The 27657-nt window shown below is 35.6% G+C and overlaps 2 protein-coding genes across 3 annotated transcripts; both read right to left on the reverse strand.

Annotated features, from left to right (window-relative positions):
- Positions 1 to 307: 307 nt before the first annotated feature.
- On the reverse strand, positions 308 to 3168 carry LOC110665732 (uncharacterized). Its single transcript, XM_058133199.1, has 9 exons — positions 2979 to 3168; positions 2780 to 2899; positions 2544 to 2731; positions 2309 to 2419; positions 1719 to 2023; positions 1221 to 1647; positions 802 to 858; positions 483 to 669; positions 308 to 369 (listed from the first exon to the last, which is right to left on the reverse strand). Exons 1-9 carry the CDS (start codon positions 3166 to 3168, stop codon positions 308 to 310), a joined length of 1647 nt encoding a protein of 548 aa, XP_057989182.1.
- Positions 992 to 25890, reverse strand: LOC110665733 (histone acetyltransferase HAC1). Of its 2 annotated transcripts, XM_058132922.1 has the most exons (22): positions 25546 to 25890; positions 24638 to 24900; positions 23172 to 23286; positions 22636 to 22933; positions 22058 to 22555; positions 20077 to 21899; positions 19145 to 19441; positions 18781 to 19059; positions 17805 to 17933; positions 17373 to 17573; positions 17123 to 17265; positions 16704 to 17016; positions 16384 to 16523; positions 15638 to 15716; positions 15102 to 15494; positions 14369 to 14586; positions 14149 to 14249; positions 11678 to 13467; positions 10729 to 10809; positions 10195 to 10283; positions 9967 to 10108; positions 992 to 5523 (listed from the first exon to the last, which is right to left on the reverse strand). In XM_058132922.1, exons 2-18 carry the CDS (start codon positions 24829 to 24831, stop codon positions 13244 to 13246), a joined length of 5445 nt encoding a protein of 1814 aa, XP_057988905.1. In that variant the 5' UTR covers positions 24832 to 24900; positions 25546 to 25890; the 3' UTR covers positions 992 to 5523; positions 9967 to 10108; positions 10195 to 10283; positions 10729 to 10809; positions 11678 to 13243. The 2 variants fall into 2 exon arrangements, with proteins under 2 accessions (XP_057988905.1, XP_021681673.2); XM_021825981.2 differs by lacking the exons at positions 992 to 5523; positions 9967 to 10108; positions 10195 to 10283; positions 10729 to 10809; positions 11678 to 13467 and having other exon boundaries at positions 13674 to 14249; positions 25546 to 25889.
- Positions 25891 to 27657: the final 1767 nt, after the last annotated feature.

The raw sequence follows: 27657 nt of genomic DNA on the forward strand, positions 1-27657 counted from the left end.
TACACGTAAGGATATGATGTCCATAGTCGATTCTATTCATGTACCAGAAAAAATAACCGAAGATGTGGGCCTCATAATGTAAGATAATTGCGTTGCAAATTGGGTGCAGCGTTCTGCCCCCTGCATCCAGTCAATTCTGATTTGGCAAATAGTAACCTTTCTTGTTTGAATCAATGAATTCTTAGCTAAAAGGAAAAATAAATTCAAATCACAATAAAGTTTTTTAAAATTTTTGAATTTGGACTTTTTTATGTAAACAAAATCTTCCTATGTTCAAGATTTATATTTATGCAAACAGAAAATCCATTTACCTACAGACAGAGTTCTCTACTTCAAAATATCCCCATACGAGTGTTGACAACATGTCATCTGCATATGAATATACAAACAGGAGAACACCTTGAGCCATATATAGTCATAACCGCTGATCACAAATTCACAACAGAACAAAATATTTGTTTCTTAACACCAACAACAACAACCCCCAACACCCCACCACACACCAACACCCACACCCCCTCCTTTTTGTTGTATTTCTTCCAACCACCATGCCTCAGCGGTGTTTCTTGGTGAAAGAGAAGGTCCTTGAAGGATGGTCAAGTGTTTTTTTCTAAAACAGATAATGCAGGTGTCAAATATTTGTTCGCTTTGCCAGGGTAGATGTGGCACCTGCAAGAAAGGAAAAACATCTGTGGTCAGCCAAAATAAAGATTTATTCTTCTTTTTCTTAAAAATAAAAAATTATCTTCCTTTGTAAGCAATACAGTGTTTCATCTTTCAACATTAAAAAGATTTTATTACGTTCCATACCAGCTTATAGAGCTCCCTCCCTTGCCCAGCAGCGCATTCACGACAAACCTGCATGTGATTAAAAATTAAGTAAATTGCATCTCACTTAAAACTAATACCAAAGCCAAACAGAATGTTCCCTTAAAACTGTTGGATTGTGCAATGTCACACAGCTTATGAACTTTAATATCAAAACAGAGAATTGAAAGAGAAACTGTATTTCTCATTATCTTGAATGAAATGTACAAGAGTTTATATACAAAACAAATCTTATTGGAAAAGCTAACTAGAGTTAGCAAAGTAGTGCTCACATGAGCTGTCAATGAACATAAAAGAAGCTAACAATAACTTAACTAATCCTTTTGGGGGAACAAACAAACTCTCAATTATACCAATATCCCCCCTCAAGTTGGATCATGGGAAAGGTTCACAAGACCCAACTTGGATACTAAAGAATGATAAGAAGCAGCAAGTAAAGGCTTTGTAAACAAATCTACAAGCTGCTGAACAGAAGAAACATGAGAAGGCAAAATAAAACCACACTGCAATTGTTCCCTAACCAACTGACAATCAATGTCCAAATGCTTAGCCCTTTCATGAAAAATAGGGTTATTATGAATAGCTGCTTCATTATCACACTTCAAGGAGATAGGAAGCTGAACAATGACCCGCAAATCATCAAGAATATAAGAAACCCACAACAATTCACAAACAGTAGCAGCCATGCTGCGGTATTCAGCTTCAGCAGAACTTTTAAAAACAGTGTTCTGCTTCTTTGTTTTCCAACTAATCCAAGCATCTCCAAAAAAAAAAGCAAACCCTACAAATGATTTGCGAGAAAAAACACAGGAACCCAATCTGCATTGCAAAATGCGCTGAGCTTAAGATCAGAATGCACAGGGAAATAAAGTCCCTTAGAAGGACAAGACTTGAAATAACGAAGCAAATGTAATGCTGCATCCCAATGGGGCTTCCCAGGAGCACCCATGAACTGACTCAAATGTTGCACAGAGTAAGTAATATCAGGCCTGGTGATGTTCACATATAAAAGTCTCCCAATGAGACTTCGAAACTTATCAGGATCTGTCAATAACTCTCCATCATCCGGTGCCAAATGAAGACCCTTAAGAAGAGACATAGACACTGCTTTAGCTGCTGTCATGCCAGTCTCCTTCAGAACATCTAAGATAAATTTCTTTTGGCTGATAAGGGTACCAGTTTCTGATTGAGCTACCTCCAAACCAAGGAAATATTTCATGAAACTAAGGTCTTTGATAGTGAATTTACCATGCAGGGCAGATTTGACTTAGTCAATGGCTTGTGAATTGGTTCCAGTTATGATGACTTCATCCACATAGATTAAAAGAGCTAGAAGAGCATCTGAATTTGTTCAGGTAAAGAGACAATGATCATGTACTGATTGTTTAAAACCCAAAGATTGCAAAAAGGAAGTAAATTCAAGGTTCCATTGTCTGGAAGCCTGTTTTAAACCATAAAGGCACCGTTTCAGTAAACAGACCTGCCCTGGTAATGCCTTGGTGTACCCATCTGGTGCCCTCATATACACTTCCTCATCCAAGCAACCATGCAAAAAAGCATTATTAATGTCTAACTGATATATAGGCCATTTCTGAACAGTTGCGAGGGCAATAAAAATTCTAACAGTGACTATGTTGGCCACAGGACTAAATCGCTCCTTAAAATCAAGTCCCTCCGTACCCTCTAGCAACTAAGAGGGCCTTATATCTTTCAACCTCTCCATCTGGTTTGTATTTGACTTTAAAAACCCACTTTGAACCAATAGCCTTCTTCCTTTTAGGTAACTCACAAAGTTCCCAAGTGCCATTTTTCTCCAAAGCCTGCAATTCTTGATTCATAACCTCAATCCAATTGGTGTTAGTTATTGCTTGAAGATAAGTAACAGGCTCTTGAGTTTTAGATACTAAAGTAACAAAGGTATAGTGGCAAGGTGAGAAAATAAAAGGTGTACCTGGTGAGGAATAGAAGACTGCCACAGAGGTAGTAGCATAAGAAAGAGAGGCAACAACAAAATCTTTTAACCGTGAAGGTTGCTGATGAAGTCTAGTACTTCTTCTTAATGGTGGTAGGACTGAAGCAAGAGAAAGAGACAATTGGGGTGTTAATGATGTAGGTTGAGAAGGTTCAGTTATTGGTGTGGAAAGATTCACAAGAATGAAGTTCAGGAACTAGAGTAGAGAGGAGAGTGTCAGTATGGTGTGATGTAGGTGAAGAAATAGGAAAAGGAAGAATTGGTGTGGAAGACTCAACAGAAGATAATGTTGTATTATTGAAAGGAAAACTTGTGTCAAAGAAAATTACATCCCTGCTTACATAAACTTTATTGGTTTGCAAATCCATGACTTTACAGCCCTTTTGTGTAGGTGGATACCCAAGAAACAGACACTTATGTGATCTATCATCAAACTTGTCTCTATGTGGGTGAAGGTTAACAGTGAAACAGAGGCAACCAAACACTCTTAAATGGTCATAAGTGGGTGGTTTATGAAATAATAATTAATAAGGAGTTTTCCAAGAAAGGAATTTGGTGGGCAATCTATTAATAAGGTATTTAGCAGTCAAAATACACTCGGACCAGAATCTTTTTGGTTAATGGGCTTGCAATCTCAAAGCTCTAGTAATATCCAAGAGATGTCTATGTTTTCGCTCAACTATGCCATTCTGTTTAGGGGTATATGGACAACTTTTTTGATGAATAATCCCCCTAGACTGAAACAATTGTAAACATTGATGATTCACAAACTTCATCCCATTATCTGTCCTTACTATTCTCACTTTGACATTGAATTGGGTTTCCACATAATTGAGAAACATAGTAAGAACATAGCTACATTGGTCTTTATGTCTAATCATGTAAGTCCAAGTTGCTTTGGACTTGTCATCTACAATAGTCACAAAGAATCTATCTCCACAAATAGAAGGTCTGGCATAAGGACCCCGTAACATGTAACAATTCCAAAGGGTATTATGTTTTTATCTCACTATCAGGAAAAGGAATTCTGGCTTGTTTAGCTAAAGGACATAAAGGACATTTATAATGACAATCAATGTGAAGTTTGAAGGGAGTAATGTTTTGTAATTTCTGAAGTGATGAATGTCCTAATCTAGCATTAAGTATAGCAAAGTCTAAAGTTTGAGCAGAATTGGACAACTGAAAATTCTCTTTATAAATATTCACATTAGAGAAGCTGGTATTTACAGAGTTCAAAGCAAGGGTATCAAGCAAATGTTTCACTTTAGAAAGATAAAACTAAATGGTGGATGAAAGAAAACTAGACTTATCCAGAATGTAAAGTCCTTCATGACCACTACTTTAGTCTTCTGGTCCTGAAATAGGCAACAGAAAGGGTAAAACAATAAGTTTAGGTTTTAAGAAGCTTGGTAACTGAAAGTAAATTCAATTTAAATGAAGGAACTAAGAGCACACTGTATAGAGAAAGGCTATTACGCAAGTAAACAGTGCCTGTTTGGTTAATTTCAGTAACTTGGCCATTAGGTAAACAAATGGATTTTGGCGTGTGAGTGAACAAATCTTATAGGAGAAGCTAACTAGAGTTAACAAAGTATTGCTCACATGAGCTGTCAATGAACATAAAAGAAGCTAACAATAACTTAACTAATCTTTTGGCGGGAACAAACAAACTCTCAATTATACCAATACAGCTAATGCCCTAAATAAACAACATTTATCAGGATTTGAGTAAAGTACAATTATTTTCTCTCTCTGTCCAAAAAAAATTAAATTTTCAACTCAGAAATCCTGTTTCCTTGGTCAAATATGAGTGCACGTTGGCCGCAAGGCTCTTCCTGCACAAGGAATCTTTAATTATGTTCATGGATTCACATTTGACAGTTGAAACATCTATCAGCTGCCAATTAATTTCTATTTACAACAAGTAGCTCTCACTAAAGATTTTACTCGGGGCAACTTCGTCTACAACCTCCTAATTATTAATGATGTGGGACATGGAGGTATTTGACTAGAAGCCCGCCATTGGCAAAAAGATATTTCAAGTGTTATATGCAAGCCCACATGCCAAAAGAGAAGAGGCTTGGTGCACTCTAGGTACAACAATATTATACATGCTATACACCTAAATCATTTTCCCATTACCCAGTCACAGAATATCAGCTTCTTAGTAATAAGAATAAACTTTCATACAGCTTTCCTATTGCTTCATTATCTCCCACCTAACTGAATGACCATTGAACTTTATATTTACAAACCCAGAAAACCTTGGACAGGACACTAACCAGGGAGAATGATTGTGCATCCAAGGCCTGACCTCCTAATGCAGTATGGAAAGATGGCCTAAATTCAATCCAAATTTCCATAAGCTTCCGCAAACTTTCGATCCTTCCATTGTGCTCCCAAAATTTTCCCAATAGAAAATAGAAAGCTTTGAGAAACAGCCCTACCTAGCAGCGCACTCCCACCCCTCAACATACACCACCTTCCGGCCATCAAACCCAAGCACTGCCACCGTCAATCCACCAGCGGCATCTAGGCAACCCTTCCAGCACCTTTCCAATCGCCTACAACTTCTCGGAAAAGAAGACCTGACCGGGTTAGATCTTGACCTGAATCTAGACTTACAAGTTTTCTAGATTTCTCTGGCATCTGACCCTCTCCAGCCCTTCTCCAATCACAGATCTGCCCATCTCTGTTGTCAAAACTGCTATCTAACTTCCCAGCTGCAAAAATCCGTGGGTCAGGTCAAGGAATCTATTGAATTTTTTTTTTCAATGAAAATGACTCCTAAATTGCTAAAATTTCAGTTTTCTTCAATGAGATATGCTTCTTTAAATTGAAATCATAATGTAGTTTAATAATGGACAACAGAAAGACTTTAATGATTCATCGGTACAACTAGATGAATTATGGGATATGAATCAAGGAATACAAACTGAGACTAATGGATATTATGAACAGCTTGATGAAATATCTTATTTGATAGATTTACATGGTGATCCTAATTATACTCCTTATGGTTTATTTGATAATTATCAAGATATACAAATAATCCTACAATATAGAGAGAAAGCACTTGAAGAATGTAAGGATGAATACCATGTTTAACAAACTCATCAACAAGTTAAAAAGAAAGAATTTGAAGAGTTTGAAGCATGAAAAGAAGCATATATGTTTCAATTGAGAGAATAGTTAGATACAAGAAAAAGTATTGAAAATATAAAAGCAAAAAGTATTGAAAATGCAAGGAAACTACAAGAAGAGCAAGAAAAGCAGCTTGAAATTGAAGAACAAAAAGAGCAAGTTAAAGATGAAATTGAAGAAAAGCAACTTGAAATTAAAGACAGTCAACCTACAAGGCCAATAATAGAAATTGAAGAATCCAAAATTGTAGTTGTTGAGCCTTTACCTATTGAAGAGTCTATTTTAGAGAAAAAAGTCAATCAAGTCTCAACTGTTATTCTAATTGATTTTATTTGCCTAAATGTTTCCAAGAATACAAAAGAGAGTGCAAACTTCTTCAAGTCATTCTTGTTGCTACCATCCAAAAAGATCATACCGTGTGTTCTCTTTACTTGGTTCTTGATCCTTCAACACTTCAAAACTAAAGAACGAGCTTTTTCTAAACAGGGGAGGATAATGCAGTGTGGAAAGATAGAATTTAGGAATTATTCTCATTGTAAAATTAGAAAATTTAAGAGTTTTATTATTTAGGAATTTTTATTTTATTAGGTCTATTATTTAGAAATTTTATTATTTCCTAGTTTATTTTAGTTTAATTTAGTATTCCTAATTAGGATTGAACTAGGGTTCTAAAATTCTAATCTGATTGGGATTCCTAATTCTATAAATAAAACCTACGGTTTCTATTGTTATTAGAGAAGTTTTGTTATGACAATTTTATGATATCAATAAAATTTTGAGAATTAGTTATCTTTCCCAAAGATTTGGTCCTTATTTTGTTATTTATTCTTGTTTGTTCTACATCACCTAACTCCGCCTAAGTAGTTTGCGCTTAGCCGGTCCCAAGTCCGAATAAAGGAGGAGGGTTGCGGTAGGTGACAACCAGCGTAAAAATTTCGTCACACCCTATGATATGGATTCAAATGATATAAACGTTAAAGCGTCCTCTGCTAACGACGTGCTACATTGGAGCCCGGGTGTAGTGAGAAATATGCAAGGGTGTAGGGCGTTCACCAAAAGCGACGCGCCATACCAGCGCCCGGGTGTGGTGTTAAGTGAGCAAGGGTTCCCATATCATGGACGAGTGTAGGTAAAGAAGTTAGTCCATAGGACAGATAGTAGAATAAATAGTGGAACAGAACACAAGATAGACATAGAAAACAATAGAAGATATCATAGAAGGAGACCAATTAGGAAGGAGCAGGATAGAAGGAGGATCAGGGTTGGTACTTGGAATGTTGGATCACTTACAAAAAAAATTAATGGAGCTTATGGATACCTTGGAAAGGAGAAGGGTGAATATTGCTTGCATTCAGGAGACTAAATGGGTAGGAGAGAAAAGTAAGGAAGTGGGTAATTCAGGGTACAAACTGTAGTTTACTGGAAAGGAGAGAAACAAGAACGGAGTAGGCATAATCATAGACAGGACATTGAAAGACGCAGTAATAGCTATGAAAAGAGTAGGAGATAAATTATACTAGTAAAGCTAGTACTAGAAGGAGAAACAATAAATATAGTTAGTGCTTATGCCCCACAAATAGGACTAGACAGTGAGAGTAAACAGAGGTTTTGGGAAGATATGGACGATTTAATGCAAAGCATACCAAATGAAGAGAATGTTTTCATTGGTGGAGATTTGAATGGGCATGTAGGAAGTGATAGACAAGGTTATGAGAATGTTCATGAAGGTTTTGATTTTGGCAGTCGAAATGAGGAGGGAAAAAGCATCTTGGATTTTACTATGGCATACGACCTAATATTAGCAAATACCTACTTTATAAAAAGAGAGTCACATTTAGTGACTTTCAAAAGTGGGCAACATAGAAGCCAAATCGACTACCTCTTAACTAGGAAGACAAATAGAGCTCTATGCAAGGATTGCAAGGTCATTCCAGGAGAGGCTTTAACAAGTCAACATCGGTTGGTGGTCTTGGATGTCAAGTTTAGGAACAATTCAAGTAAGGTCAGAAGAAATAGTGTAGCTCGAACAAAGCGGTGGGAGTTCAAAGGAGTAAAGCAAGTGAAGTTGAAAAATGAGCTTCTTAAGTCCGAAGTATGGAAGCTAGATATGGAGGCCAATGATATGTGGATACAGATGGCATCAAAGATTAGAGAAGTAGCTAGAAAAGTACTTGGAGAGTCTAAAGGACATGGACCACCCTCAAAAGAGAGATGGTGGTGGAATGAGGAAGTACAAAAGCGATGAAGAAAAAGGGAATGGTATAAGAAATTACCTAAATGTGATAATAATGAGGCATATGAACAGTACAAGATAGCAAAGAAAGAAGCAAAAAAGGCAGTTAGTCAAGCAAAAGCACAGGCCTTTGAAAAGTTATATGAGAAACTTGGAACTAAAAAAGGGGAGAAAGATATTTATAGATTAGTAAGGAGAAGAGAAAGGAAATGTCAATATCTCAATCAAGTTAGGTGCATTAAGGATAAAGAAAGAAAAGTGTTGGTGAAAGATGAGGACATTAAAGAAAGATGGAGAAATTATTTTAATGATCTCTTTAATAATAGTCAAAATGGTAATAGCGTGAATATAGATTATAGAACAATAGAAAAGAATGTGAATTATAGTAGAAGGATTAGATCTTTAGAAGTAAAGGAAGCACTTAAGAGAATGAAAGTGGGTAAAGCCTGTGGACCCGATGAAATACCAATTGAAGTGTGGAAGTATTTGGGAGAGGAGTGGCATGGTTAACTAAATTATTTAATAAGATTCTAAACTCAAAGAAAATGCCTGATGAATGGAGGAAGAGTATTTTAGTACCTATTTTTAAAAATAAGGGAGACATATAAAGTTGCTCAAACTATAGGGGAATTAAACTCATGAGCCATACTATGAAGTTGTGGGAGAGAGTTGTGGAGCATCGACTACGTCATGATAATTCTATCTCTCTCAATCAATTTGGTTTCATGCCCGGTCGTTCAACTATGGAAGCGATCTTTCTCATTAGAAGCTTGATGAAGAAATATAGAGATGTGAAGAAAGATCTACACATGGTTTTTATTGATTTGAAGAAAGCTTATGATAGTGTTCCAAGAGAGGTCTTATGGAATGTGTTAGAACAAAAGAGAGTATCTATTAGGTACATACAAGTATTGAAAGATATGTATGAAGGAGCAACTACTATTATGCGCACAGTGGGAGGGGACACGAGATTTTCCGATCTCAATTGGATTACACCAAGGATCAGCCATATGCCCTTACCTTTTTACATTAGTTTTAGATGAACTGACGAAACATATACAAGAGAGTATTCCTTGGTGCATGATGTTTGCGGATGATATTGTTCTGATAGGTGAGACACGAGAAGGAGTCAATAGAAAGCTAGAACTTTGGAGAAGTACTCTAGAGTCAAAGGGTTTTAAGTTAAGTAGAACGAAGACAGAATACATGCATTGCAAGTTCAGTGAATGCCAAACTGGTGATAGGGAAGGAGTTAGTTTGAATGGAGTGATACTGCCCCAAAGTAATCACTTTAAATATCTAGGCTCAGTCCTTCAAGTAGATGGGGGATGTGAGTAGGATGTTAGTCATAGGATTAAAGCCGGATGGTTGAAGTGGAGACGTAACACGGGAGTTTTATGTGATCGTAAGATTCCCAATAAATTGAAAGGAAAATTTTACCATACAGCCATACGACCGGCTATGTTATATGGTAGTGAGTGTTGGGCACTGAAAGAGTCGTATGCATCTAAGATAAGAATTGCAGAGATGAGAATGTTTAGGTGGATGAGTGGCCATACTAGACTAGATTAAGTCCGTAATGAGAGTATTAGAGAAAAGGTAGGAGTGGTGCCAATTGAAGATAAGTTGAGAGAAGGGAGATTGAGGTGGTTTGGTCATGTGAAGCGTAGACATACGGAGGCTCCAGTTAGACAAGTAGAGCACATTAGGTTAGAGGATAGAAAGAAAAAAAGGGATAGACCTAAATTGACTTGGAGGAGAGTAATACAACATGACCTAGAAGCATTACACATTTCTGAGGATTTAACCCAAAATCGTTCAGAGTGGAGAGTGGAGAAAGCGAATCCATACAGCTGACCCCAAATTTTTGGGATAAAGGCTTAGTTGAGTTGAGTTGTTCTACATCACCTCCTCAATGAGTCTTTCCCAGCCTGCACAACAGAAACTGCTTAGCTGAGCAAAAGCATCACAAATAGTTAACTGTTCATAAAAAAATTTAAAGCAATAAAGGACTAACCTCTTGGCTTTCAGAACTTGCTCCCTTCTGGTAGGTTCTACTCCTAAACCTGTACATGAGACTAAGACAGAGTTTGTTTCTTGCCCAGTCTGCACAATATAATTTTCATTCTTTTAAAAGTAATGCATACGTGAAAAGAGAAAAAAAAGTACAACAGAATGTTTTGCAATACTATCTTTTGTACATGGGAAATTCACGTTTTCGACATTGTTAAAGATTTCATATCAATATTTCAAGTCAATCACATGAAAACAATTCAAGACAAACAACTAATTTGATAGGTGTGTTCTTCACTTGTCTGGCAGAGTCAGCACAGCAATTAGCGCAAGGTGACCTTGCATTTGAGAATTCGGAATGTTAATCTAGGGCTAGGCTCTTGCATACATTGTGTACTATGTGAAGGTGACAATTGACAAAAGAAACAAAACATTCTCCCAACCTGTTTGATGTATGTATAACCTGGCATACAATGGACATAAGTTTAGGCCAGAGCCAAAACTAATGTTATTTATGCAAAAAAGCAACAGAACTTACAGGCAAAGGTTTTATATATTCCAAAATTAGCTTAAAGCTTCTCAGATCTTGCTTTGTTCGTACAGGTGCTTCAACAGGTCTCTGCAGCAAGAATATCAAATAGAACCAGCAAAACTAAACGAAAAGAATTTGCAAATCAATCAGGTGCATAACTAATAAGTTGTCAACCATATCATCAGGAATTGTTCTTAATTTTAGACTTAAAAATTCTATAATCATCTTTTCTACAAGTCCAAATTATCCAAGTAATGCAAGGAAATATACCAGAAAGCTATCACAAGAAAAATTCTCACTTTAAATGTTAATACCCAGATAATGGTAAAGGCAAATCAACAGTTTCTTAGGAGATTGAAAAAGAAGTCATAAACAGTGATTTGGCAGAACTGCAACATAAACTGTTATAGTTGTACTCATAATTGGTCTGAGTAACATTTCTGAAATGAGATCGTCTCCACTTCAGAGAGTAATTTGAAATTCCATTTAGCCATTGCTTTTATAATAAATAAAATGAGTTAAAAAGTTATTAAGAAAGGAATTCTACAGCCCATCCCCTATTTAAAGGTCAAAAGAAAGGGAGGACAAGAGAAAAGTCATTTGCTCATAATTGTTAGATGTTTTGAAACAATTATAGCCACTAATTCTAAATGTTTATACAACATAAAGCCTGTTTCAGGAAATCTTAATCGCGATACGCATCTGTTGTGACCTGGTCACAACCAAACAGAAGAAGAGAGGAAAGGGGGAAGAATAGAAGAACGGGCAGAAGGAGAAGAGAGAGAGAGAGAGAGAGACTGAGAGGGAGAGAGAAATTAAATTGATTAATCTTGAATGATTATATTAAAACTCAAATTCTATATTTATACCGGAATCTCACTCATGTAACTAACACAGGCATAACAATTCAACTCATTTAAGCAAAATTAGAACGAGGATCAAGTGAAGGACAAACCTGCCTTCGATGCTCAAAGCCTATGGTCAATGGGTGTACAAGAATGAGTCTAATGGTGGATCATCTGGTTTCACAGGGCGGAAGGAAGAAAATGCCACTCTGACCAGCCATTTACAGAAAAAAGGTGCAAACAATAAAAATCGCAATCAAATCTTCATCCCAAGATGGAAGAAAATGATGGCAACTATAACGGTAGCACCAAAACAATCAAAGCTTTCTGAGCAAGGCATGACAAATGTTTACCCTACAAAATACTACTTTTGTGCTAATCCTTGCAAAACACAATTCGCTTTGAGTTATATCAGCCGAAGGCCAAGCTTCAAGAATCAAACTTTAGGATCTTCCATTTCCTCCAACAGAGAGTACCAGACCTTCATATCCAACCACAGAAATGTTCATCAAGGAAGACGGGTAAGAACTTAAAATGAACGCTAAAACAAACAAATTTAGCTTCCAGTGATACAAAGGGACATTCAGACCCCAAGAATCATATACATGTTGAGTGTAACCATTCCATATCAGACCTGTAATGCCCTTAGAAATAGAGAAATAGGGAGAAAAAGAGACAATTGACTGGGTGGAGGAAAGAAGCAGAGAAAAGAAAGGAAAAAGATTTACCGAAACGAAGAGAGAATCTCAATTTTCTCGTTTGGACATAAAAATAGAAAAAGCCGAAAGACATTTCTTTATGAAATGAAAAGGAATTGGTGGGGCAAAATACTTAAAAGACAAATATATACAAAAAATGAGAGGTATGATAGTTATTTGGCGAACTGCGTTTTTAAGGGCCACTTTAAGCCCTTAAGTTTTAGAAAAACACATAAATAAGCCCCAATTTCACACTGTTAACTCTCTGTTTATTTCTTCGAACTCAACATTTGCATGTTCTACAAGTTGACGATCACAAGAGTGAAGCAGGAAAGAAACCAGTTGGAGCATTCTACAAAAGCCGTAATCAAAGAAAATCAGCAAAATTATGTGTATGCCACAGTTGCAAGGTTTAGTATTCTGCAGCATGTTTGAAAGCTTAGAAAAGAGCATTTCATTAACATGTTATCTAGAACTAGGATGTTGCCGGACTCCCGTTGCTAATCAACTACTCTAGTTGGTGAAATGAACTTGCACCTGTTTCTACTTCACCTCTTATTAGACAAATTATGCTGCAGGACTCAATTTTTTTTTTTACGGCATTTGCCATAAATTGTCTTACCTGAGCGTGTGACGTTTGAAGCTGTGAAATGTATGTACTTCTTCCCCTGTTATTACTGAACTTATTTTGCTATAAAACCGAAGAATAAAATTAAATCAAATTAAATTAATTCAAATTTATCCTTTATTTGGTCCAACCAACCAACCGATAACTCACCTCTACTCATTACTTCCACAAGTTCTCAATCATTTCATTTTATTTTTAACATTTTCTTGAAATTACCATTTTTTCTCAAATAATTTACTTTACTAAAATGGAAATAGAAAAACAAGTAGTGATCGACATCAAATCTGCCGCGCATATTTCATCCGTCCAGCCGAGCAGCAGTGATTTCCCGTCAATAGCTTATAGACTTGCTATCGAGTAGTGCCATTAACAAACGCAGGCTTTTCAACTTTAGGAGACCCCATATACATCCTCAATCCAAATACATATATTGGTAATATATTATTACAAGAGCAAAAGTAGCCCACTACAGCTGATGACTTGCTTGTGGTGGTTAGGCCACCAATGAACCTCTTCATCCAAAGTATCCGACAGCCACCAGTACCCAGTAATACAGGCGATTGGTCACCCCTTCCTGGATAAATGATAAAATAGTTGTAATTAAAGCCCGCATTGCAGATTAGTTGCGCCCTTTCAGTCAACCGCCTTGCCCACAAAATCGCATATTTTCAATTAAAAAAAAAAAACCCTCTGTCGCAGAATCGATAAAAATACAAGAACACGAAAGATGGGTCAGGTATTCGAAGGGGGCAAAGAGGAAATTAAAGTGAAAAAGAGGGATTCAACGATAACCTTCCTCCATCATTCTTTTGTAAACATTTAGACAAATTAGAACAATTACAGTACACTCGCCACCAATGATGGCATTAAACAGATACAAGAGGATAAAATCAAAGAATCACCAAATTAAGCCACTGACTAGCACACATCAGTAATCCTATACTCTTGAGGGAAATAGTTAGCTGCTGCTGTGGCCAACGAATTTCACTTGTTTTCTTTGTAGGGAAAATAAGCCGTGGAGACACAAATGAAAAAAAATTGTTCCCTAACAAGCGTGATCATAAACCAATATGCTATACTATTGTATGCCTACTCCTTCTGAACACCTATGCCCGCCACTTTTCCAAACTGCTTAATTTCAAGCAGTGCCTAATGAAGCAGCAGATAAACATATTGTCTACCTCCCTCTCTATCTGGAAGCCTTACATCCAAAACAACCATAGTATTATGTACAAAAATGGTTACCCAGAGTTACCAGCAACCTCTGCAGCTCTCTGTCTCATCATCTCCATCACAGCAGCCCTACGCCGTGAATCAGACTGCTGCTGCAGCCTTCTCAAATGGTCTTTTAGATCTCTGCATGAAGATACAATTTTATGTCAATAATTTATAAATACAAATACCAAAATTCAGGGGGTCCGGGTGTGGCCTAAAACAGCACTTGTCGATTTAACATGAAAGGTTCAATCATTTACCTGCAACGTGGTACGTGGCATTCAGATTCTTTGCATGCCCGGGCATGAAGTTGCAGGAGATACCACATTTTCTTGCACAGAACACAACCTCCAGAAGCACGTGTCCTGCATTGAATCCCATGCCGGAAAAGTCCCTTCACCTTACGACAATTTGGATATTGGCAATGTGGAGAACGGCACTGTGAAGCATGCACCAGAAGATCAAGCATTTTCCTAAGCTGCAATTTCAAATGTGCAATTTGATTAGGCCCACAGCAAAATGATCATTTTGGAGGAGAAATGACAAGTAGTCATATAAACGGTTTTACCAGTTCCACTTCAATGTGCTGACCCAATAAAATGGATACAAGTAATATTGTATAAATTATTCACATTCAATGAAGGATCTTAATCAATTACTCATTCTTAAACATTAATCAGTTTCATAAATTCTTTCCGAGAAAAACTTGCCCACACCACATGTAATGCACCAAGCCAGTGAGAAAATAACACATCATGAAAAAACAGTTTGAATTTACATTTTCAAACTAAAGATATAGATAAAAACTGCCTTTTTCATAATAAGGCACTTTCTCATTGGCTTTGACGATAGGTAATTTCATGGGCAAGGGAAGCAATTAGAATGTATATGGAAAATCAGAAATTGCAATCATTGATGATACTCACCCCAAAAAATAGACTTTTCTTTTCCCTTACTTTGTGCCATAAACATATTGGATAGGAGTAAAATTACCTGTAAGACCCTTAGTTGCCTGGCTTCTTTATTCTGGGCATCACGATCAGCCATTGATGGATGATTCGTCAACTTATGAGGATGATCAATACCCCCATCCTTTTGATAACAAGCATTGCATACATCATAATCAGGACAAACTTCACAGCGCCAACCTTGACCCGTTTCAATGTCAAGATGACATATATTGCATGTCGTAACAAAAGCAGGAGCAGTTGGATTATGGAGATGGTACAGGACCATCATTGAGGAGTGCTTAGCCCGGCGTAGAGTATCATACTGATAATGATTTCCTTGACAAAGACTCAGAAATGCTTGTCTTGTGTCAAAGAATTCACTCTCAAGAATTTCATCTTTATCCTTTGTATCAGCAGGTACATCAGTGATTTCAACCTTCAATTTTAGCATTGACGTTTTCAGTTATTACATTTAAGGGAGAAGGGAGGGGAAAAAGATAGATCACAAAAAATGTTTCAAAGCAACACTTATTGTAGAAACTGGGATTCTGCAAGATAATCCAAGGATGAAAAACTTACTGGATACAGTACGTGTTTCTCCCTTTGATTGACAGGATGTTGCTCCCTTTCTTCACGCTTCTGCTCAACCTCGTAACACCTTCAGAAATAGAAGCAAAGACATCAGAACCATTAGATGTGGCTTTGCCTGGTATCAATTAAGAATAACTGTCAAACAAATTTTCTCACCAACACAATAGTGTCTAGTTGGTTATTATTATTATTATTATTATTATTATTATTATTATTATTATTATTATTATTATTTAATCTAAGAGAATGATAATACTCTACAAACTTATACAACACAGATTATGGCCACAAAGAAAAGGGTAATGTTATTGCATCATTTGATCTTAATAGCCTTCAAGTGTCAATGACAAGGTAAACAATGTTTCATGGCACAGAAGTTGGAAAACAAAGAAATAACGTATCCATGAAAAAAAATTATTTAAAATGAGGAGGGGAAATGGATGTATTAAAGTACAACCAGAAAAAAAAAATTGTGGAAGTGACACGAATTAAGATAAGATTGTGCAGAGTTTGTTTAAGATAAGTATGGTTTGGACACATTAAAGTAGAAAAAAGAAAGGACAAAAAGTCTCAGTTCTAAACATCAACTGAAAACATGTCCACTAGCATAAAAAATGCTTTACTAAAATATTTTAAAAATGACACAAACCCAACATGCATATAATATCTCATCTGATAGCATACATACCGTCTTTACTAAAAGATATTGTACGTAAAGATTTTAGAATTCTTACTTATCACAAATCTGAAAATTTTTGCACTGGTTGCAAACCCAGCGGTTTCCAGATACCATTAAAATACAACAGTGGGTGCAGCAATGCTGTAAATGAACCATGATAAAATCTTCCTTCATTGGGCAGATTGTCTCACCAAGCTGAAGAAAAAGGTAACTTATAAGAATAAATAAATATAATCATGCAAATTTCAAAAGGAACTAGTGTGATAGAGCTCCAATGATCTGAAGGCAAAAATTGCATGATGCTAATATTGCTATTAAAAGAAATTGATGGGGAAGAAATACTGTAAACTGCAAGACAAAGGAGGTAAAAATTACTTTATGCATTAGCAGCAGATCCTTCGATGCGTTGCCAGAAAGATCTGACTGACCAGATGCTTTTAGAGCCCTTTTTGTTATGGTCTTTTTGGTAGTTCCCTTCTTGTTCTGTTTTCTGCCATCTTCTTCTTGGTTAAGCTGATAAATTAAATCCTCCGCAGCACCAGGCCAATAGTCACCATCAAAGTATGGTAACCTTGCTGCCGTTACCTTTGCTTTACATTCACCAGTAGATACAAAGAAATGATCATATAAATTAGTTAGCTCAACCACAATATTTTCCTTAGTAGCTTTTCTCAGCATTGACAAATACCTGAAAAAAAAAAAAAGGGCAAGCCACAGAGAGTCAGATACGAAAAGAAACAAAATTTCAATAGTAAAACAATACATGGATCTCTGCTTAAAGATGTTAGGCTCACCACTCCCGGAGTTTGTCAGATTTTGGTGTTTTCTGGATTTCTGGATGACAATATAATATATAGTCTTCACCCTTTAATGGAGGGCAAGCCCATATATAACAGCTTGTAAAACCTCTCTTCTTGCAGTATTCAAGGTATCCAATCTAAAAACAGAAACAGGCATAAAGGTCAATAATGACAGTAAGAGTACCAAATTAAACATTGGTATACTCGTAACAGAAAGTAAGATGAACATATACTTCCAACTAACCAAAATTTCATGATAAACAAATGTTCGGAGAGCCTCTCCTGCCACTGCTTTAATCTCAGGTCTAAAATACTTCACAGAATCCAGATAAGACAGATAGACACGGCGCTGATTTGGAAATTGACATTCCGATCCAAATTCTTGGACATACATGCCAAATAGGCATACCTCCACACCTTCGATCTTCTGAAACAACAAAATCACCTGGAAGAAAAATTTTCAGTCATTGACCTACAGTCATTGCCCACCACATAATAACTATTACTCATGCAAATGGCAACATTCAATGATCTTCTTCAGTCTCTCTCTCTGTCTCTCTCTTTCTCTCTAACACTTTCACACAATCCCTACAAGCAGAGCATATGTCCAAAGGGAACCAATCCTTTACATTCTGATAAAAGATAATGCAATGAACTTGGTGTATTTCCTGCATACCTTGGACTTATAAGGGAACTCAGTTGGATAATTCTCTTCTCGAAATATTTCAAGAAACCGCTGCTTCACTTCCAACTTTTTGTCAACTGAAGAAACAACTCGAATTACAAGTGCTTCTGCTCCAGGAACCTTTAAATGTAGATTTTAAAGAAATTAGATTATAGCAATTATAATTTATTCATGGTTTAAATATCATGCATGTACAGTAGCTGCGAATATCAAAGAATATATTATGGGCAAATTAGCAAAGAAAACCACTTGAGATTTGGCATGATATGATGATACACACTTCAGCTCCTCCTTTTGGTCAAAGAGCTTTTCCTTTTATGGAACACATGTTTTTATCAAAATGATGTCTCCAGATTTTGAGCTATAAAAGGATCAAAAGGTTGATTTTATAAAATTCAGGAAACAAATTTTTTTATTTTGAAAGAGGAACAAAGTGCATATTAGACCCAATCTAAGGGTTTTTTCTCCCCCTACAATATGCAGCATTCAAAAATATGCTGATGGGGAGAACAATCACCTGAACAATTCTGGCAAGCCAATCCCATATAAAAAAGTTAAAAACCAAAACTTCAAGGCCATTTATGTCCCCAGTGATTCAGAAGAGAAAGTACCACATCAATTAAAAGATTGAAACAGTTTTTGGTGAATATTTCTACTTCAACTTTTCGACATCGACATTAGAAAATTTGTTGTAATATATATTAAAAAAAATTGCCTAGTTGATCACCTCAACCTACCCATTTTTAATCCTAGAAGACAGGATTGCGAAATTCTAGATCAACCAACTCATGTTCTCATCTTTGAGTCAGCCATCTAGTACCACCTCAATTTGACAAGCATATGTTAGATGTGAGTTAACAGGTCACGATATGGCATATATGAACAGTTCATTCACTCATCATCCATTGCATGTATTCAAATATCGACCCAAAAAAAATCACAAACAGTTGAATGATAAGTTAGTCACCTCATCATAACTTTTTCCTTGAATCCTGGCCCTCTCCTGTCTTTCCTGCTTCAATCTCCTGAATAATCGTTGCTCTATGTGGTCACTAAGTATTGTTCTTGGTAGATCTTTGGCCCCAAGAACAGCGCTCTGTGGTAAAGGCTTACGCTCTCCTCTTTCAATCTCTGCCACGTAGCAGTTAGGGCAAGTATATTCAGCTTGTCCACCATCATTTCTTCGACCATTAAATAGAGCACAAATTTGATGTTGCCAAGCTTCACACTTGTCACATTGAACCCACTGCACAAGTATCAGAGGAAATGTAAGTCAAATTATTTGAATTTACCATGCAACATAATGATAAGCAAAGCACACATAGACACACCCATTCTTCCGTCTCCTCATCATTTTTCTTCTTCTCAAGCCTTGCCTTTGGGATAGCACTCCCATCAACGATGATAGTGTCTCCACGGGCCTCATTATAGCATGGAATACAGAAGTAGTGCCGTGTATCACCAGCTCCCATAGTATAATACATTGCATTTCGCTTAATGCGAGCACCACATGGAGTGCAATATATTGGTGGTGGTTCAAAAGTAAGCTTTTCAACTGCACACAACTGACAAGAGTTCTCACTCATTGAATGCTCCATTGCTTGGTTCTTTTCTGCCTTTGACTTACTCTGTACACAGCAAGTGAAAAGATTATTAATAATAACACATAACTATAACTATTAAAAATATATAGATATGGAATTATTTTTATTCTTGTAGACACTCGCGAGGTTCAAGAGTTGCAGTGTTGCAAAACCTGTGAGTTGTGAGTTTTATTCAACAAATGGGCAAAGGTTATTTTGTTCAAACAATAAAAAAATTATCCTGCAGTTCACGAATAGCTCTATAATTAGACCTGATATAAAATGCAGCTGATAGGATACCTAATAGCTATCAGCTACTTTTTTAGATAGTTTACCAAACATGTTGATTTAGTTGTTTAGATGCCTTTCACTTGTCAGTATCATCAAACAGCTGAATCAAATATCCCCTAAAGCTTTATAGCAAAACATTTGATGAATTTGCCAACAAGGGAATGTGACTTCAATGACCAATTTCATCTCTTCTCAACCCGAAAGACAAGTACTTGCACAATGAACAAATGATGATATGTTGCCAGAAGTGCAAGAATACACTACTTTCATTATCTACAAACCACAAGAAGTTACCACTACTTCATGCACGCAAACACTAAAAAGAAGGTTGGTGTGGGGGTGGGGACCATTCAAAAGAAGTCCAAAATGAAGAGAAGACGTAATTGTACCTGGCCAACCCATTGCCTGAGGCCTATAATATGCTCCCTAACTTGTTCAGGTGTGAAAAGTTCAGTCAATGATACCCCCTTTATTTTTGGCTTTCCAGACTTAGTTCCTGCTGCATTATCAGCAGGTTGTGCAGAATTTTCTTGCTTGACTGGATCAGTTCCTTTCTCAACTTCGATGCTCTCTTTCTTTGATAAACTAGTTGAGTCATCCTGTACAACAGATTCCCCATGAGGCTTTTGGCTATTTGTATCATCCACGATATCCTTTTTCGTCTCATTATTACTAGGACTTCCTTGTCCAGAACTTACAGGAACTTCCAACTTTACTTCCATGTACTCAGACTTAACCAGCAAACGAGAGTCACTCTGTTTGTAATCTTGCTGCTGGACATCCTGTGATAAGTGAGAATCAGAGGTTACAGAAACAGATGCAGCTACCGTTTCATTCTCTGGTTTAAAAGATTGGGGGGACTGCTCTATCTTCATGCGCTTTAAGGAAGGTTGTAGTTCTTCTGAAGTTTCAACAACTGATGGATTTTTTGAAATGAATTTAGCTGAATTATCACCAGTATCATTAGATTTGCTTGAAAAACCAGCATCTGACCCTGGACGAGTGCGTGCCCTCATTTGTTCCTCTATATAATTTTTGACAGGAATACAAACAGGACAACCTGCATCCCTGCAATGCTTGTTGTGATGAATCAATATCCTGGTATGATGACATCGAGGATATGTGCATGGAGAAGAATTGCACCTATCCATATGTCTCAACAATTTTTGAACAGTAATGCAATTAACATCTGAACATTTCCCTTCTGGAGCCGTACATCGGCGAGCATGCCGCAAGAATAAGAGCCACTTCTGTTGATTTCTGAACTGTCGGTCACGGTTTGCACTTCCAGATCTACAAATGACACCATTTGAACTTGGGGTCTCTGATGTACTTCTAGGAGGAACATTTTGAACAATAATAGAACCTTCTGAAGCTAAATTATTTCGCTGAGCTTCATCTTGACCAGATATTCTTTGGCGGAAATCCTCTTGGACATGCTGCTCATGTGAAATGCTAGGGACACCAGCTCCATCCTGCAAATGAGAATGCCATTGAACCTGCAGTATTGCATCTGATGGTGTTCCAACAGGAAGGGAATTAAAATCACTTTGGGAATCTGAAACCAATTGATGTGGATGCAACATTTGTTGCATTTGCTGTGAATTTTGTGCAAGTGATGAACACATGTCATGCTGTCCAGATGGCAGAGAGAGAATTTGAGCACCCCTAGAACGATTGTCAACAACATTCTGCTGGAATTGGTTTTGCAAATCAGACATTTGGAACTGTTGACAGGTTTGTGAGTGCAGAACTTCATTATGATGCTCCACTCCAAGCTCACGCTTCACCTGATTACTAGGATCAGACATCTGAGACTGATCAAAAGCATCATGCAATAGATGTTGATGCTGCTGGTTTTGCTGCTTTTGTGTGCTTTGTTGCTGAACAAATTGCTGTTGTGGAAACTGATGATGATGTTGCTGAAATTGCTGTTGTTGGTGAGGTTGTAGGATGCTGTCTCTAGAAGGTAGTGTGGACTGAAAATTCATCTTTTCAGATTGATCAACTGATTGAGGTTTAATATGCGCAGCTTGTTGCATACCATGTAAATTTGACTGGTTATTTACCAGAGGAGAGTTAGTTTTGGGCACAGGCGGTAGGCTCACAGAAGCCATATTCTGAACATTCATCATTGACCCAACAGAAGTTATGGCACCATAAAAGTTTCCAGATCCAAATGAATCAGCATTACTTATTCCATATCCCTCACCTGAAAGAAAATGTTCGTAATGAAATTTTGCAGTCCCAAAATAAAGCAACATTATCAAAGTTTAATTGATCTCACAAAACAAAGGAAAAGAAAGGAGGAGAAAGGGGAAAAAAAAAGAAGGGGGGGGGGGGGGGGGTGGTTGGGGTAAGAGATGTTACCATGCATCATTTGTCGCTGTTGTTGATCTAAATGCTGTTGCAATGGTTTGGGTGAACTAGCATATGGTGTGGCTGTCATAAAGCCCTCAGAGGCACAAGGTTCATTCACAAGCTGTAAATTGTTCCCAATCATTCCCATTCCACCATTTAGAGCTACGTTTGAGAACCCAAAAGATTTTTGCTGCAACCCAGATCTAATATTGCTACCAATTTGGCTGCCAAGATTCTGCAGTATGCGACTGTTTTGGCCACCAGCATACTGCTTTTGCTGCTGTGGCTGTGATGCCATTGTAGATTCAACGGTTGAATAACCACCAACATTATTAGATGACTCCATATTTACATAAGATTGATTAGTACTATTGTTATTGCTGCTATTAAATCCAGGAGTTGGAATCATCTGGCTTGTCATTCTTTGCACACCCATGGATGACATATTCCCGCCAGAGTTAATGGAAAAATTGGTCGGTGATTGCTGATATCCATTAGACAGAGCTCCTTCAAGAATAGCTTTTGTGAAATTGGTGTGGAATAAACAAGTGCACATTTATAATTAATATTATGAAGTTTAAATTTACCATCGGATCTACTGAAGGAACCACCATGTAAACCACTGGTCGGCAAGAGGCTTCCCATGTTAACAGTTGTTGCTGATATAGTATCACATCCACCAGAAGCAATCATCATGGTATCTACAGAAGATACCATCATGTTGGAATTCCCACTGTGTGACAAGCCAGGGGTTGGTATCATGGTACCAATTGAAGAAGAAGGATTAACATGTTGCATATGTCTATGACTGTGGTTATTCACAGGTGTGCGCTTGATCAGACTACTAAGACGACTCTCTAGGGTATGTAGGTTCATATAGTCCTCCTGCAACAAAATTTTATTGCTGTGTAAAGCATAAAAAATATATATATATAAATGAAGAACAATCAAGAAGTGAGAGAAAAAAATCATCTGCACTGTCCGGACAAAAAATGAAAATATGAAATTCAATATACTTGTTAAAAATAACTAATCCATAGTATGATTTAATTTCAGATCTAATGAGATAACAGTCAACACAAATATAGACTTCAGCAGGGGTTAAAAGAAGAGGGCAAGAAACCTTTGACTGAGCAGCTTTAAACAGACCCTCCTCCAGGCGTTTTGCAATATCCTTGAATTTCTGTTTCTGTAGTTCACTAACTGGCGGAGGCTGCCTCTGCAATATAATTGCAAATCTAGAAAGGATGGAAAATACGAGTCAGTAATAAATACAAATAAGTCGCGCCAAATTAAATCCAACATCATAAATAGAAGCCATGAACAGATTAAAAATTGGAAAAAGAAATTTCAGTAGCAATGTCAAACTAAAACATTATATACCAAAGCAAGAATCTTAAGAAATTAACGTAGAAGGTATTCAATATTGGCTCTAACATTTTTATGTTTGCTCAAACAAGAGCATCACTTAAGCATACAGAACAGAGTTGATAAAAGTTAATAAATAAAATATTATAGTCCTACTCCTGATAATACCATGTTCCCTTCAACATAACCATCTACGACACCATAAATAAATGCAGAAGCTCCAACGAAAGTTCGAACAAATGTAGCAATTAGTAGCATCTGATCATCATCAAAATTTAAGGAAGGAGGTGAGTTGTAGGCATAATTATTAAAGACACGCCTCAGGCTCAAGGCTCACCACGCTCCAACCTTAGTGCCTTATGCGCCTAAGCGTGCGCCTCTGCTCTAGGCACAAGACTCTAGAAAGGCATGTCTTCTTTATTTCCACCTTTGGCAAGGACTTTCATGGGCCAAAAGCACTACCACTTAAACTTGATATTTGTTGATCTATAAGAATCCTATATTGACGCACAAGGAAGTTTTTGGAATTAGTATCATTGATGATAACTAATCATCAAAATCTCATCAAACTAGCACACCCAAGATAGCAAACCTCTCATATTTCCTTTTTCAACACTACCACTCTATTATTATTATCTTTTTTTAAAAAAAATTCCATCTACACCTATTTGAAGATATATTTCAAAGGAAAAAAGGAAAAGCATCATCCATTAAATTGAGAACTAATACTCCTTATCATGATCACTTGACTTTAGTTTGGAGACATTAAAAGATTATTCAAGTATCAATATATTAGTTTAAACTTTTAATAGTTTATTTTTATTTTATTTGGATTGCAAAATTATTATAACTTGAAAGCTTATTACTTATTATTATTTTTTAATTTCATGTTATTTGAAATATTCACATTTATTTAACTTTTATAGAATTTTTAAATTTTTCTTACTTTTGCGCCTTAGCTTGCTCAGGCATGCGCCTGGGCCTTGCGCCTATGCTTCAGGGCACGTCAGTGTGTCTTAAATCTTTAATAACTATAGTTGTAGAGTGCCTATATACAATCTAAACATCTGTATAACCAAACCTAATGTCATGATAAGGAACTCATCCCGGCATGTCCAGGTACTGAAGCTTTCATTTAAATTTATGGTAACGTAAATAGAAATAACTGGGAGTGCAAACATAAGCATGGGATACTAGATGAAAAAAAAAATGGTGTCTTACATTTTCTCTCGCATATGAATCCTAGCTCTATGAAGCTCAGAGTCCATGGTGAAAATATTAGGAGTGGCACCCCCGCCACTAGCAGCCGCTAAATTCTGCAATTGGGCTGTAGGGAGTGGATTCCCATTCTGCTGGGCCAACTGATTAGGAACCTGCCCAGAGATCTGTCCAGTCATATGAGCCTGCACGTTCATCTCCTTTACAAAATTACCTACTAGCTATTCATGCTGCTACAACTCCAACAGTACGGACCGAATCTCCACCTTCAAATAAAGCAAAACTTATGTGCAAGTACACGCAATAATCAACAGAACAGTTGTAAAATAATATCAACTTCAATTCAAATTTAATTTATTGTTTAGAGAAACAAAGTTTCCAAATATAATTTTCAAGGAAGACAAGAAATATAAATTGAAAGGCATGAGAATGATAGCTATTTTAGTTATTGAACCAATTAAAGACATCACATAGAATGAACAAACGAGGACAAGCCCTTTGATTAAAAAGAGAGTAACATCGAAATGAATTTGCACTTATGTTGCCATGAATTTATCATAGCTTGAAAAACTACTTTCGCCACTTAAAATACGTAATTAAGAAGGCAATTAAAGCAAGGGAAAGGCAAGCAGAATGAGGAAAGCGAGAGTGTGAAAGAATTGTAATAGGGAAATTGGTGAAATGAAGAAAAGGAGAATGAAATCGAAAACAATAATGTATAAACATAAACGTAAATTGACTTTTGAAAGCAATTGGACAAGTGGATCATCTGTTGAAGCTAGAATAACATGCAATTGAATACTTATGACAAGTCAATTTGAATGACAATAATTATAGTAAGTAACTCTAGGTTAAAGTTAGCTTACTGGTACGAATCAAATCAAGAGGAGGGGAAGGAAACCCTAACGAACCTCAAAGGTGCAATTGAGAGAGAATAACAGCGATCGGATGCTTCGAATTTAGAGAGAAATCGGCACGTTTTCTAAGCCGAAGATGATCGCCGACGTCCGCCAAATTGCACGTGCTAATTAACAAGCTCGCTGTTTATGTTTTATGCCCAAACAGAAGATGACGATTACCGATGAAGACGACGATAAAAGAGGAGGAATGAAAGCAGATATTTGCAATCGAATCGAAAATAATAACAATAGAACAGAGACGATGGGAGTGTTGAATTATTTTTGAGGGGGTTCTTTGTTTCAGGTTTCAATTAGGGATTAATTTCGCCAAATCGTCAAACGCAATAAATAAATAAATAAATATATATATATATATATATATATATATATATATATATATATATATATATATACACACACACGCACATATAATGATATAAATACCGATATTCTGCGTCTATTCTTATCGTGATCGTAGGATAAATCTTGCTGCTGAAGTGACATAAATGCCCCCTCTATCGATCCACGATTTTGGGTAATTGCTCGTACAGCTTTTCATTATCTGGGTTATCATGGAGGATTATTCTCTCGTAGTATAAACTCTCTGGTATACATGTCCCTTTTTATTTTAACAAAAAAGTAATTAAATTTTTATATTTGTATAAATAATATTTCTTAATGCTCATGTTATATAAAGCACATTCATTACTTAAAGAAGCCTATCAGCTTTTTTTTATTTATATTTCTATCTTTTTTTTTATTATATATATATATATATGATAAAATCGTCATAAAATTTTAAAATTTAAAGTTTATTTATTCTAATAAAAAAATTAAAATTTTGAAATTATATAAATATTTGCTTAAAATTTTACTTATTAGATTCTATTATTGAAGAAACAATTTTTTCTAAAAAATTCACCATATAAGAGAAAGGTTTTCATTTTTTAGTGTGAAAGATATTTAAATAAAATACTAAAGTTTTATAATAATTAATATTAAAATTTAATTAGTGTAATATAATAAATAAATATTTAAAATTTTTTATACCTATTATTTTATTATTCTTGTCAAATTCTTTCATAAGATAAAATTTCTTGAAATATGTTAATTCCATTATCTTTGACATTTATATTTTGTGTGAGTAATAACTCAAAATTTTCTTGCATATTAATATATTTAGTATCAAATAATTTAACTATATATACCATTAGTGATGATAGAAGTCTTAAAAAAATTATTATATCAAGAAACATTATAGCTAATATTTTGATTCTCCATAATTATAATATATATATAATCTTTATTATAAATAAATATAATTATATTAAAAGTATATAATATATTAAAAGCATATAGAAAAATGTATATATAAAATTAGTTTTTGTTTTAGTCAACAAAATTGTTAAATAATTTTTTATTTGGGTTAATTTATATATAAATAATGATTAAAAATTAGGATAGTGTAATTTTTAATAGTAGAACATTCAGTTATCATTAATAGCCTTTTTAAAAGAACTCAAAGTATTTTATAAATAGTAATTTTATAAAAATATTAAGGATATATTTGTTAATTCAAAATTTTACCTCCTTATTCGTACACTTATTATAAAGGACAATTATAATATATGCCAAAATGTATCCTAAAAGTTCTAAAGGAGTGGCCTTTCAAAAATTAGCCTTTAAGGGTTTCAGGACAAATTTATTTATGCATTCTTGTGAACCTGGCAATTTAGATTTTTTTTTTTTTTCTAAACATGCATTGCGCGTTATATTCATTATTTATATTTGTGGTTTATTTTTTTATATACAATTTTAAAAAAAAAATTATGCTAATTAACTAATAAATATTAAAATATTATTTAAAGTTACTTTTTTATTTTCTTAAGAATATGTATTCTATAAAAAAATTAAGATATCCCTTATAAATTAATGAATATAGTCATTTACAAACTATCAATCTTTGATTGAGATATAAATATATACAAAAATTACTCCAAATTCTAATAATATATATGATCTATGAATTATTCCTTAATTCTTTATTTATTGCAAATATTCTATATAACAAAAATTAACATAAATTGAAATAGTACAAATTGTTTAGGACATATCATTAAAAAC

This window comes from Hevea brasiliensis, chromosome 13 (genome assembly GCF_030052815.1).
Source record: "Hevea brasiliensis isolate MT/VB/25A 57/8 chromosome 13, ASM3005281v1, whole genome shotgun sequence".
In the NCBI taxonomy this organism is placed as follows: Eukaryota; Viridiplantae; Streptophyta; class Magnoliopsida; order Malpighiales; family Euphorbiaceae; genus Hevea; species Hevea brasiliensis.